The 13,557-nt window shown below is 39.4% G+C and overlaps 1 protein-coding gene across 2 annotated transcripts; it reads left to right on the forward strand.

Moving 5' to 3' along the window:
• The first annotated feature begins 2,600 nt into the window (after positions 1 to 2,600).
• Erk7 (Extracellularly regulated kinase 7) lies at positions 2,601 to 10,192 on the forward strand. Of its 2 annotated transcripts, none has more exons than XM_074106355.1 (8): positions 2,601 to 2,731; positions 3,000 to 3,379; positions 5,480 to 5,686; positions 5,932 to 6,072; positions 6,636 to 6,775; positions 7,687 to 7,885; positions 8,543 to 8,695; positions 8,836 to 10,192. In XM_074106355.1, exons 2-8 carry the CDS (start codon positions 3,048 to 3,050, stop codon positions 9,320 to 9,322), a joined length of 1,659 nt encoding a protein of 552 aa, XP_073962456.1. In that variant the 5' UTR covers positions 2,601 to 2,731; positions 3,000 to 3,047; the 3' UTR covers positions 9,323 to 10,192. The 2 variants fall into 2 exon arrangements, with proteins under 2 accessions (XP_073962456.1, XP_073962455.1); XM_074106354.1 differs by having other exon boundaries at positions 3,011 to 3,379.
• Positions 10,193 to 13,557: the final 3,365 nt, after the last annotated feature.

The following is a 13,557-nucleotide window of genomic DNA, read 5'->3' on the forward strand; positions in this document are numbered from 1 at the left end:
ATTTCCGTGCTAAATCTTAAATCTATTCTATTCTCTTCCATTAACCATTGAGGAGTTTTGTGGTACTTCTATGCCTCTTTTTATGGAAAAATGCATGTCCTTGGAAAAAACAGGTTATGCTCCTTCACTGGCTTTTTCTTGCAACCAAAATAAAAACACCAATGTGTGTTTACATCCACCTGAAAAAAAGATCAAAATTATTATAAATCCTTACTTATATTTAATATTATAACGTGAAAGGAACTCTGTCTGTCTATCTGTTAACTTTTCATGCTTCAACCGCTGAACTGATTTAGGCGAAATTCATTATGTAGGTAGTTGGAGTCCCGAGGAAGAACATAGGCTACTTTTTATCTCACAGTTTTATCCCGAAAAATACATAGTACTTGCAGGAAAGCAATAAGCGAATTCTTCGTAGACAAGAGTCGCGGGCAACAGCTAGTTATAATATAATGTTTTCACTAACCACAGAAATTTTACTCTATCATAATATTTACCAGCCAATGCAGAACAACATCACCTGTCGCATCAATCACATTGTCAGTTGATATCTTATGTAAATGGTCACAATATAGGTAATAATTATGTTGTTATTCTGTGCTCTCAAACAACTTTGTCCGGCAACATATTCAACTTTTGATGCCCTAAAATGTAATGTAAAAAAATAGACAAGAAACTGTATTGATTATACTTTTGTACTTACGTTCATCCATTTTACCGGTGCGGGACAGAGTGCTTTATCTCCTTTGATTTCGGCAACATTGCATACTTATCACTGGTGTCAAAATATTCTAGACTCATAGCCATGTGTGGCAAGTTCCTTGAATCTGCTCGCACAATTCAACTCATTTCGTATTGAAAACTGAAGCCGCTTTAAATAGAAAATATGGTCAAAAGTCAAGCCACGTATCGTCGAGACTGCAAGACAGCGTTGTCGAAGAAGCAGAGCCAAAATAGTCTTCGAAACTATCCATCGTGGTCCAATTATCATGCAAAGGTCGTGGAGAAATGCGGCAAATTTTAAAGTACTGAGTTTGTGCTGAGAGGTCTTAAAATTATCCAAAAAACACTGATCGCACCAAAATCGCAAAGTAAATAAAACGGTTTTAGTTTAGATTCTACTTGACAGTGACAGCAGTGACAGTTGACTTCGTTTTTTTTTTAGTGTTTCTACTAAGTACTAAGCCCTCAACGGTTCTGCAATTTCAATCTCACAAACGTCATATCGACCACTTAAAAAATATTTCTATTAATAAGAGGAAATAAAAATAAAAGAGCTGCAGTTCCTCGATTATTAAGACGTCGACTATCGAAGAAAAAATATTTAGACCTCTTCAAAAAACTTTACTTACCAATTGTTGAATAATGCATTTATCTAATACAGTACATACTATGTACTTTAACTGAAATTAACTTGGATTGCTAGTCACAACACATCATGCTGCGCTTCGTTGTATTCCAGTCCAAGATAACTAATCAAAAGAAAAAACGCCTAGTCATTTCAAATCATTTTTGCTGGTACAGTTATAAAATATTTTTATTTAACAGAGCAAACTTGGTCAAGTATGCTACTTACCGTAATTTTACTTAATGTGGCACTTAGTAGGTTAGGAACTTATAATTTTTTATTCCGGAACTTATTTTATAAGAGAATATTAAATTTTTATTAAAAAAACTCCTTAGCAAAATGTGATGATAGAACGAACTGATGTTTAGTACAATTAAGTGTTGATGTAGAATTTTATATTTGTTTTATTTTGGGATTTTATGTTATTTATAGATTTTAAGTTTAAATAGTTAGAAAATTATATTCTGTTTACGTATGTTTAATGTTGTTTCTGCGCTTTAATGTTATGTTTGAGGTTAATTTTACTATCTTTTACTGTACTTACAACAGAAGTTTTATATATTTAAGTAAAAAGGTCACAAATCATTAACGAACTTTACTTTCGCATTGATAATAATCTAAGTAACTCAATGTAACTTAAAGTATTCAACGACAAATAAATTTATATTAAAAATATTACTGTAAATCTTGTTATTAAATAAAGTTTACTAATAAATAAAAATCACCATTAAAGTATTTTTTTACGTTTTTTATTTATTTTGTATACCTAAAGTATATGTAAATATTATTATAAGGGTATGATGGGTACCTAGAGGTACTACGATAAACATTAAAGTCGGTTTTGTTACCTGATTTAAAATTTATTTATTTTGCATCACATATAGTAGCGCGACGAAACGGGACTTAAACTAAGCCTCAAAATAGAAAAAAGTTAAACGTCGAAATTATAATTGTAATACAATCGTATCACAATTTATAGATATTTCGTGTCTGCTTTGTTAAGTAAAAATAAGCCGTGTAAAATGATTTCACGTAAGTACTTATGTACCTACCCTAAAAGTTCACGTCTTACGGTCTCATTGACCTTCTTTGTCCTACTTTCAAGTTAGTCGTGACAGCCCTGGTAAATTACTAATGAGTCTATCGATTTTGATTGTGCGAAATTATCGATTACACTTAATAAAATTTAGCCCATTACTAGCGTTAGATGTCAACTGGGGTTTCCATGGCAACTGACAGTTGTTTGGGCGCCGTAAACAAATGAAATTCGGCTGCCAGAATTTCAAAATCATATATTGCTTATTATTTGTGTTTCAACAAAAAACAAGTTTTATTTTCAGTTAGATAATAAGATGCGTGTTGTGAAATAGAAACCGTTACTTCGTGAGTACCTATTACAAACTGTTTTACCTTAAAGTACAATTCAATTTACGTTTTTAGTTTGACGAAAATTTTATCGATTATTTCCGGTTGCTTAGTGTATTGTCATCAATAGTACATAAAATGCTCTTCGTGGTTACTTTAACGTATGCAAATTACGTTACCGTCAGGCTTATTTGAATATTTTATGGCGGTTTCAACAAGACTTGCACATTCGCCAAGTCGTAAATCTGCCAGACATTCCCGTTAAAATTTACATTATTTAGATCAGAAATTTTGCAGTACTTTGCGAACCAAAGCGGAACATACAACCTCAACAATGAACCAAGCACAAATTAAGAAAGACAAAGACGAGAAAAAAAAAGACGGTACCATAAACAAGCCAGCCCCAAAAAAGAGCCCGGATAAAAATATGTCTGAAATCGACGAACACATACTAAAGAGGTTCGAAATAAAAAAGAGGCTTGGCAAAGGTGCCTATGGCATAGTTTGGAAGGCCATTGATAAAAAGACAAAGGATACCGTGGCCATAAAGAAGATTTTCGACGCCTTCCGCAACCAAACTGATGCACAGAGGACTTTTAGAGAAATTATATTTTTACAATCGTTCAGAAACCACCCTAATATTGTGAAGCTGCATAGTATACACAAGTAAGTTATCTAATACCTTGTATATATGTATAGAGCAATATATATTTATATTACGGAGATCTCGGAAACGGCTCCAACGATTTCGATGAAATTTAGGAGTTTTCGGGGATGAAAAATTGATTTAGCTTGGTCTTATCTCTGGGAAAACGCTCGGTACCGAGTTTTAGCCCAAGCGGAGCTCGGTCGCCCAGATATTTTGTAAATATTTAAGTTTTATTCGCTTAAAAAAAGTGAATGACCTCTTATGACCGTAACACGTCTCAGTATGCGAATTCAACTCACACTTGTCTGGTTTTTATGCGTTTAGATATCCCATTGTAATTTTTCTCTTTTCGGCGATTGGTGGGAGAGTTGGAAGCGAAGAGAGCTCTTATCTCATAACTAACACTAACAGTCAAGCCGCATCAGTAAATTACAATTAATAATATACAATTAAGCATACATACAATTAAGAAATGTGAATTATAACACAATAGCAAGGGGCTGTTTTCACCATCCATTGATTAGTGTTAACTGGCGGTTAGGTTTATGCCGTCTCTATTTGTTTTGTTCGAATAGACGGAGACGGCATCACATTTAACCGTCGGTTAACGTTAATATCAAACAGCCCTAAGTATCGCGTTCTTAGAGGTAAGGCAGGCAGAGGCAGCTACTGCGCGCCCGCATTAATATCGTTGCGCGCTCACAGCGAATAATATGGCCGCTGCACACCAGCAGGGCTTACTACGAAATCAAGTTCGTGTCGTGCGGTCCCTCTCGCTCTTGTATTAAATAGTGTAAGTGTCAGAGAGACCGCACGACACGAACTTCGAGTTTCGTAGTAGCCCTGCGACACGCACACGCATCATCAGGCACGGCCTGGCCCTATACCACGAAGTGCAAAACTCGAACTTCGTATGTTGCCGTCCCGCTGACGCTTATGTCATTTAATACGCGAGTGAAAGGGACGGTGCGATACGAACTTCGATTTGCGAGTTTCGTAGTAGCGCATCAGATTCGTGGCGTGCGTACTGGCATATTTCTATACAATTAGCTGGTGCGTGGCCGTTGTGACGCGTACACGCAAAATCTGGTGTGCAGCGGCCTTAATAGTTGTGTGCTTGCGTCGTTTATCGACATCGTGCACTCGAGACAAAAGCGTTGCGGACTTCCTTTGCTTTCAACTCGCCCACCAATCGCCGGTGTAATAAATAAGGCTTCTTAGGGCCTCCCCAAACCTATCGATGCGAAAACAGCTTTAGCCGATCAAAAAACTCTTTATGTCCACGCAATAAGAGCGAAAAATACATCGATTTTTTAGTCGACTGGATGGCAAACGTGCAAGTGGGTCTCCTGATGGTAAGAGATCACCACCGCCCATAAACATTTGCAACACCATGCAGATGCGTTGCCAACTTAGAGGCCTAAGATGGGATAGGTACCTCAAGTGCCAGTAATTTCACCAGCTGTCTTACTCTCCACGCCGAAACACAACAGTGCAAGCACTGATGCTTCACGGCAGGATTAGCGAGCAAGATGGTAGTAGCAATCCGGGCGGGACGACATCTTTTTCGCACTTACTGCGTGGACATAAAGCATTTTTTGGTTGGATTAAGCCGACTCCGCGTCTATAGATGTGGGAAGACTCTAAGTCTCCGATTATTGTAGACCACCATGTGGTTTGAAACTTTGAAGACTTCCTCTGGCTTTTCTTGTGTTCAGTAGTGCCAGCAGGGCTACTACGAAACTCGAAACTCGGAAGTTCGTGTCGTGCGGTCCCTCTGACACTTATACTATTTAACACGAGAGCGAGAGGGACGGTACGATACGAACTTCGAGTTTCGAGTCTCGTAGTAGCCCTGCTGGCCCTCTCGGACCGCGTGGTCTTCCGGAGACGTCTCAACATAACACGACACAATAATAGCTATACTTCTATACGCACTTTATTTTGTACTTTCGTAATAATCCCTTTTATTCTAATTTTTTTATTTATCCGTGGACTTCGTTGGAAATTATTACAAGTCCTACTGGTTCTCTATCCTAGGTAATTAAATAGGGAGCTTAATTGACTTGATAAAGAAGGTTCTTAGAGCGAATGTATGTTTTTGCTATAATCAACAGGGCAGCAAACAATCGAGACATCTACCTCGGATTCGAATACATGGAGACTGACTTGCATAATGTGATTAAACGAGGGAACATACTCAAGGACGTACATAAGCGCTACATTATGTACCAAATGCTGAAGGCGACCAAGTACATACACTCTGGCAATGTGATACATCGGGACCAAAAGCCAAGCAATGTGCTTATTGACAGCGCTTGCAGGTGAGTTTCGAGATTAATTTTAGCGCGACAGTACGTTTTTATTGGCACGTGCCGCTCCTATATATTTGACAATAAATACGCAGCCGTATATTTGACAGTAAACGAATAACGTCTTTAATCAAAATTTAGCACGACATGTTTCGGACTAATTCTTAGCCCTTTTCTCTTGTTTACTGTTGTTTTCATGGTATTTTTATGTACAATAAAGAGTTTTACAATGCAATACAACAAACATCTCCCCATAGAGTAAAACTCGCTGATTTCGGGCTAGCACGCTCAGTGTCGAGCATGTACTCCGGCGGCGAGGACGGAGCGGACCCATGCTTGACCGACTACGTCGCCACTCGGTGGTACAGGGCGCCCGAAATACTTATAGCCAGCAAGAAGTGAGTATTGAGCATTTACTAACATAATTGAGCGTGTACCTAAAATAAATGAAAATAGCCAAAGATAATTCGCTAAAATTCAGTTGAGCCTTTTAGCTAGATAGGTAAGGGAAGAAACAGTATCAGACAGCAATGGCATTGAAATTGAGCAAATTTTTGTATTCTTGGTTATTTATTTTTGGTTTCCGTTAATTTCAAGGAAACATCCAACAGGTCAAATTAAGTTTAATTAATTAAAATCCAATAGGTACCTACACCTAGTGGCCTAACTTTACTGTTTAATAGAAATTGAAGAATAGGTTAGATTCCTAATAAAAATATATACCTACCTAATTAGTCCGTCACTTAGATTTAAAAAATATTATGGACATGTGTCGAATTACAGAAATTAAGATAATCATGGCGTATAACACTATCGCTAGCCAGCGTCAATACAATCTTGGGGGCTACTTCTCTCTCACTCTCGTATTAAATAATATAAGCATCAGCGGGACGGCAACGTACTTACTACAATTAGAATTTTGCAATTCGTGAACTATTCGGAAGGTTGTAATTTTTCACAGCTACACCAAAGGCATAGACATGTGGTCGTTGGGCTGCATCCTGGGCGAAATGCTGACGGGCAAACCGCTGTTCCCGGGGACTTCCACCGTCAACCAGGTCGAGCGTATCATGGCCGCACTGCCCCGCCCTTCTGCTGAAGGTAAACAGATATACTAAGGGCCTACGCAAGCTGACGCTGTTTGCACGGAGCGGGTTGACGCCTATTGGAAAATGGTTTGAGCAGCGCTAACTGCACGCGCGTGCGACGGATTTGACCTGCACCCGCACCCGCAGGCAGCTCCCGCTCTGCAGGGCTACTACGAAACTCGAAGTTCGTATCGTACCGTCCCTCTCGCTCTCGTATTAAATAAGTGTCAGAAGGACCACACGACACGAACTTAGAGTTTCGTAGTAGCCCTTCTGTGCACCCGCGCCGGCTAGCGTATAGGCCCTAACTAAAGGTTGAGTAACAAGAGTTGTTCAGTGAGCTATGGAGAAGCTATGCTTGGGGTAGAAGATCGAATCAGAAATGAGGAGATACGTAGAAGAGCGAGGGTCACCGACATAGCCAAGCGAATTAGCTCGTTAAAGTGGCTATTGGCAGGCCATACATCACATAGAACAGATGGCCGTGGGGGCCGTTTCCAACCGAAGCAACTGGAGGTCTATGAGGAAGGTCTATGTCCAACAGTCCTACGGCTGTTGCTGATGATGATGATGACGTCATCGAGTTCCGGAACACAGCTGGCCCTACCTTAAACTTTGTAACTATTAAGTATATTGATGGTAAACGGTGTGTGTATAGTCGAGTTCATAAACTTGTGAGCAAAATATTGTTCAAAATATCTTAAAAATATGTCGTGTTCAGATATATTGCTCTCAAGTTTATGAACTCGACTGTACAGTCAAATCATTTGATTCGTGACCCACCGTAGAACGTTCTCACAGTAAGTCCCTTGTCAAGCAATGCGATGTCTCTTTGCTTTTGCCTGCAAAAGGGTTTCACAGTGGGTCACGACTCAGTTGGTTCGAATGTACCTATTTCTTATCTAAATAGAGCTCCATCCTCAGATATCGCAGCAGTCTGCAGCGGCTATGGCTCAGCATTGATTCGAGAGCAATCGTCCTCCGGTTCCAGCGGTGCGACCCTCACGAACCTGCTGGCCTGTGCTCCGAGAGACGCAGCCGATCTGGTCCAGCGACTGCTCGTGTTCAACCCGGCACGCAGGCTCAGCGCTGAGAGAGCGCTTGACCACGAATACGTCAGCAAGTAAGTAACGTAGCAAGTTAGCTGGAGTCTTTTAGATCTGCAGGACGGAAACGGAAGGAGAAGTCATCGTCACCTTGGCCAGACAATGGCAAATAATGATGGTCAGAAAGGTCTAGTGTAGTTCCTTTTCCAGCTCATTATGACTCGGATTTGGAAAACATCCATCAATGCTGCGTGATCTACACTGTTTGGCACCACCAACTATAGCCATTATTCTGTTGGTAGTACTTAAAATATCTCTTAAGTTCTCTTAAGTACATTCTTCTACTGTTCATGGTTGTTTTTTTGTCTCCTCCACGTTTCCCTTAATATCACTAGAATCAGTGCTTACTGCGGTCTACTCGCCTACGAACTCGATCTGCTTCGTACTGAATTCCTTAGTCCTCACTCCCATACTGTGTTACTGTGAGTATGGTGGCTTACCTGTACTTGTCATTATCGATATCGATTATTATCGAAATCTATGGACACCTATGGCCAAGTCTGCACTTACCTGTACTTCTTTCTCATTATCAAAATCTATATGGCCAAGTCTAAAGTCTCCTCTATACTACCTACATAAAAAACTTCATACGCCCGGCCCCTCCTATAGGTACACTTATCTTTAACCATAAGCGGCTCTAGTCCCATTCTTATGGTGCTGTTACATCGTTCCAGATTCCATCGCGAGCGGGACGAGCCGACGCTGCCTTCAGATGTCCTTCTGCCACTGCGAGACGACAAGCAAGTGTCAGTCGATGACTACCGCAACAAACTATACAGCATCATGGCCAAGAGTGCACACGCGCAGGCGCGGAAAATGCATGCCAGGTAAGTACACTTTATTGCTGCGTTTCCACCAAACATAAGTTTCCGGATTTTCCATTGCATCTCTAATTCGTCATATGAAGAGTTCCGTTCACAGTGATAGTTTTTTTTATTTTATTTATAATCTGTCCTTTGTTTTACAGCAACAAAACCCACCCGCTACCGTCATCAACTAAAGCCACCAAGAGCTACCACGACACTTCTGAACTGTCCAAATCGTGCCCAACCACAAAATCTACCCTTAAACACAGCGTATCAGCGGACCAGAAGACCAGACCCAAAGCGAAACACATCGAGCGTCCACTCAAAGAGTACCGTTCGGACCAAGCCATCTCTAAACCGTTAAGAGCTACGAAACTATTCGAAAATCAAAACGGATGGATGGAAACCTCTTCTAACTGCCACGGGGATTATTTCCAGCCAGTGACTCGTCAAAGTCCTTCGGAGACTGGGTACATGAGTGGCGGAAAAAAATCCTCTTTGGTTCATAGAAGAAATTCTACCTCTTTTTCTACTGTCACTATAGGTGGTGATGCTGACTACGGAGGTTTTATAGGTAAGAGTGTCAATCAGAGACATGGGGTCATAACAGCCAGTGCTCTAATGGATCTCCGCACGAGCATACGGTAGGTAAGTGACAACTGGATTTTATTGTGAATCTCGATTTTGAAGGACTTTTATGTTACGATTTTACTGGGGAACATACCTTGATGAAGTTTAATAAAGATAGGTAATTTTGGGGAATAACGAAATGTAATTTGACCCATGAACAGAAATAGCTTTCGCTTCTCAAATTATCAATGGATTTAATGTAACCAAAACTGTTCTTTTGTATTTAATTCATTCTTCACTGTCCGTAGCTTCTGTACGATACGAAAAATAGTACTTTTAGTTTTTTGTTAAATTGTTTGTGATATCGCTAATTTCCGAGACCTGAGTTAAAAGGTTCCAACTGTTAAGAAACTTAAGAAGGGTTATGTGCTGAATGGTGTTGATGTATCATTTGTGGCCAATGCCTGACATTACAAAATAGTAGTTCTCATTCTTTGAGAAGTACCCAACCGTGGGACGTATGGGTGGAGATGATTAGGATGATGTTTTTACAAGCTTTTACCTCACTTCTTATTTATATTTATTATCTGAAACGAAGTTAGACCTACATGCAGTGCTCAAAGGTGATTGTTTTTTTTTTCGGTATAAAGAGGTCCGATAGGTAACTATGGGTTAATTAGAAGTACCTACCGTTTACAAAGCAACTTTTGTTAAAAATTAAAATTTTAACTTTATTGGTTGGCAATGCTATATAATGAGCGCATGACATCACAAAAAAATCTTAAACTCGTCTATAACGACATAACTAAAAATATCAGTTAGCTATGAGGTCCAGACGAGAGTAAAACATATATTTAATCGTTTAAGTTTTTGTGGTAGGGTTGTGTTTTGGGTATAATATATATTTAATACAATTTCCTCAACATCAGTTTATGAACCAATCAAATTCATATTCATTCAAAGTATTCTATGTCATTATTTTCTAGTCGTAATTGTATTTTATCTAGGACAAGATGCCGATTTAAGCGCACATAAAATTAATAATCTTATGAAAATTTGTCCAGTAGTAGCCCTTTTAATAACTACGTGTATTTACCTAATGTAATATAGATTTATGACCTTTAGATATTAAAAAATTACTGATATTTTTAAATTAAAATCCGACAGGTGTTCTTTAAATTAATAGCTCAATAGGTACAGTCACGATCATAAAAATTGAAGAAGACAGCTTCAACTCACGATACTATTGTCAAGTGCTTGTTAAGATATTTTTGAGCACATCGCAAGGGCGACTGTTCATTTAATATCTGCCTCAGCGGAGCGTGCAAAATTTTATTGAATCAGTACCACAACCATGAGTTTACAGTGACCGTACTCGATAGCGACGGCGTAAATTATTTGTATGGAGAGTTGTACAGCGCCTCTACAAATAATTTACGCCGTCGCTATCGAGTACGGTCACTGTAAACTCATGGTAGTGGTAGGTACATGTGTTACTTTGTGGAGGTCCAATGAACTAAGAAAATATCTGACACGTCCTACCGGCCCTAGACGGCCTTAGAAATAGTCGTATCAGATATTTATGCACGCTATGTGGCGTCATATCGTCACTACTTTGAAAAAATCTCGTATCTAAAATCAATATGTCAACAAAATTGAACCTTGATGTATAATGTCTATAAAGTTCACTCAGAAAAATTATCTATTTTGAGCTACGAGTTTTTTTTAAAGTAGTGACGATATATTGGTGTTGGTGACTGTACTTACAGGAAATAAGTTGCAAGACTATGCACACTAATTACGTATTTTTTACGCGCAAGGCTCGCGCGAAAGGCGAAGGCGTTTACGGCCATAGAGCTACATAGAGCTCCAGATATTTATCTATTCAAACTACTTATTCGCGTAAAATATACGTAGTGTACATTGGCTCGAACAGTGCACCTTGCTAGTAAGGCGGCTGATGTGGTTAGTATGATTTTAAAAAATCGGTACTGTTGTCGAAACGGAGTAAAATAAGGACATATTTTATAGCAGGGTTTCTCAAACTTATGGCTCCACGTACCCCTGTTAAAGTTTCTAGACGACAGCGAACCCCTCCCCCCCCACCAAAAAAGTAATAAAACTGGCTGTTGGAGAAATATTATTTATTTCAATAAAAGGTAGCAAATATAGGTAAGAATCTAAGAATCGTCTTGCCAACGAAAATACAAACTGAAACAAACAACAACAAATAACAAACAGATAAGTAACAAATTTGGAGTTGAAATAAAAAATACAAAAATACTCCAAAAGCCAATCTTAATCATCTTGCCAGTCTTGCAGCCACCATTACGTAAACCCTGTCGCGAACCCCCTACCGTCGAATAGCGAACCCCTAGGGGTTCGCGTACCCCACTTTGAGAAACCCTGGCATATGGTAACAATTATTAGCCTAATTCAAAGAATTATGAAGTCCACTGTGTACCTTTTGTAAAAAATATAATTGCACCTATTTCCCGTCCTAGGACAAAGGTGACATTTAAATATTAAATTTTATAGTCTGTCACTGCCAAGAAAAGAAAACCTCAATTTAGATTAAAAAAAAATGTATGTACCTAGCTTAAAAATTAATCTCATAGTTATTATAATAGTTGGTACTTACTTAAGTTATACTAGGTACATGTTTAGGCAGGCTCCAAGGTTTCGTAAAATAATGATTTTTGTCTAAGAACCATCGCTAGAAAACCTGCTTTTAAATAAAAACCGCATGCCAATCGGTCCACCCGTTTAAGACCTACGGCGCCACAGACAGACACACACAGACACACAGCGGTTAAACTTATAGCACCCCTCTTTTTGCGTCGGGGGTTAAAAATCTAGCTAAAGTAGGTATGTGCAGAAACCCATCGGCCGGAAATAATATATTAAAGGGCATAACCTAAGTATTATTATCATTATACCATAAACAATTAATAAGTACCATTGGGAGAACAAATATATAGACTAACTAGCTTTTGCCCGCGGCTTCGCCCGCGTGGAATCCGGTTATCGCGCGCTGTTCCCTCGGGAACTGCATTTTTCCGGGATAAATAGTAGCCTATGTCACTCTCTGGCCCATAAACTATCTCTATGCCAAAAATCACGTCGATCCGTCGCTCCGTTTCGACGTGAAAGACGGACAAACATACAAACAAACACACAAACATACAAACACACACTTTCGCATTTATAATATTAAGTATGGATTCAAAATTGTCGTGAACGAACTGCCATTGTCGTGAGAGACTGCTCTTGCATATGCAATTGTGGTTATGAATCGAGATATTGATATCCATAAATAGGGGTTGGTCTTTTTTTAGTGCAATAGCATTAGGGTTAGACCGCTCCTTGTCTGATGACAGCATGTATTGTGAAAATGTTAGGTAACAGATCGATTTAAGGTCTTGTCACACTGGATCCGTTCAGTGTCCTGTGATCCATTCATATAAAGTCTATTAGCTAAGCTACTGAACTGCAGCAGGATGCAGAACCCAGCTGACATAGTCTCTTATTGTCTTTTGATATTCGTAGGCTTCCCATCTCATCAAGGGTATTCCGATGCCATTGCAACTGTCATCACACCAGCACCTACTCTTACCCTTGATCTAGGTAGAGCTAGATTGTCTACACCGCTTCCGCGCCTCTCAAAAGGCATCATACTTAATAATTTTATTTTGCACGGAAACTGGAAAATAGCGCCCCTTGCGATCTGGCACCTAGAGCGAGAGCTCTTCTTTCTCTACCCCAGTCCCCCAGAGCCTATGCTACGAAGTACAAAATTCTAACTTCGTATCTTGCCGTCCCGCTTACGTTAATTAATACCTAGTATTTAATACGAGAGTGAGAGGAACGGTACAGTCACCAGCATTAATATCTGCCACATCGGAGCGTCCAAAAATATCTGACACGTCCTTCCGGCCCTAGAAATAAAGTCGTATCAGATATTTATGCACGCTTGTTGTGTCAGATATTGGTGCTGGTGACTGTACGATACGAACTTCGATTTTCGGCCGGCGCTGCGTCCCGCCACAGAATAAGTAATAGTAGGTACAAGTAGTCCCACTAAGCTTTGCGAGGAAGCTAAATGGCAAGTGAGGGGAAAATCAAGTAATGAAATGATGTGAAAAATGAGATTACATTTTCTTTCATCGCACAGCTTGGCAGAAGGGCATAATTATAGCCCATTGTCATATTTTCGGGGGTTACTGTAATTGACCAAGGATATTATGTTGTAAGTACTAAACTGTCCTCTCAGCACGTATTGTTTGAAATGTCTTCAGTACCTTACCGTTTTT

The sequence above is a fragment of the Choristoneura fumiferana genome, chromosome 24 (genome assembly GCF_025370935.1).
Source record: "Choristoneura fumiferana chromosome 24, NRCan_CFum_1, whole genome shotgun sequence".
Lineage (NCBI taxonomy): Eukaryota > Metazoa > Arthropoda > Insecta > Lepidoptera > Tortricidae > Choristoneura > Choristoneura fumiferana.

Coding starts and splice junctions, on each gene's coding strand:
- Erk7 (XM_074106355.1), top strand. CDS start 3,048: ATGAACCAAGCACAAATTAAGAAAGACAAAGACGAGAAAAAAAAAGAC. Junction 3,380..5,479: donor AAGCTGCATAGTATACACAA/GTAAGTTATCTA, acceptor TATAATCAACAG/GGCAGCAAACAATCGAGACA. Junction 6,073..6,635: donor ATACTTATAGCCAGCAAGAA/GTGAGTATTGAG, acceptor AATTTTTCACAG/CTACACCAAAGGCATAGACA.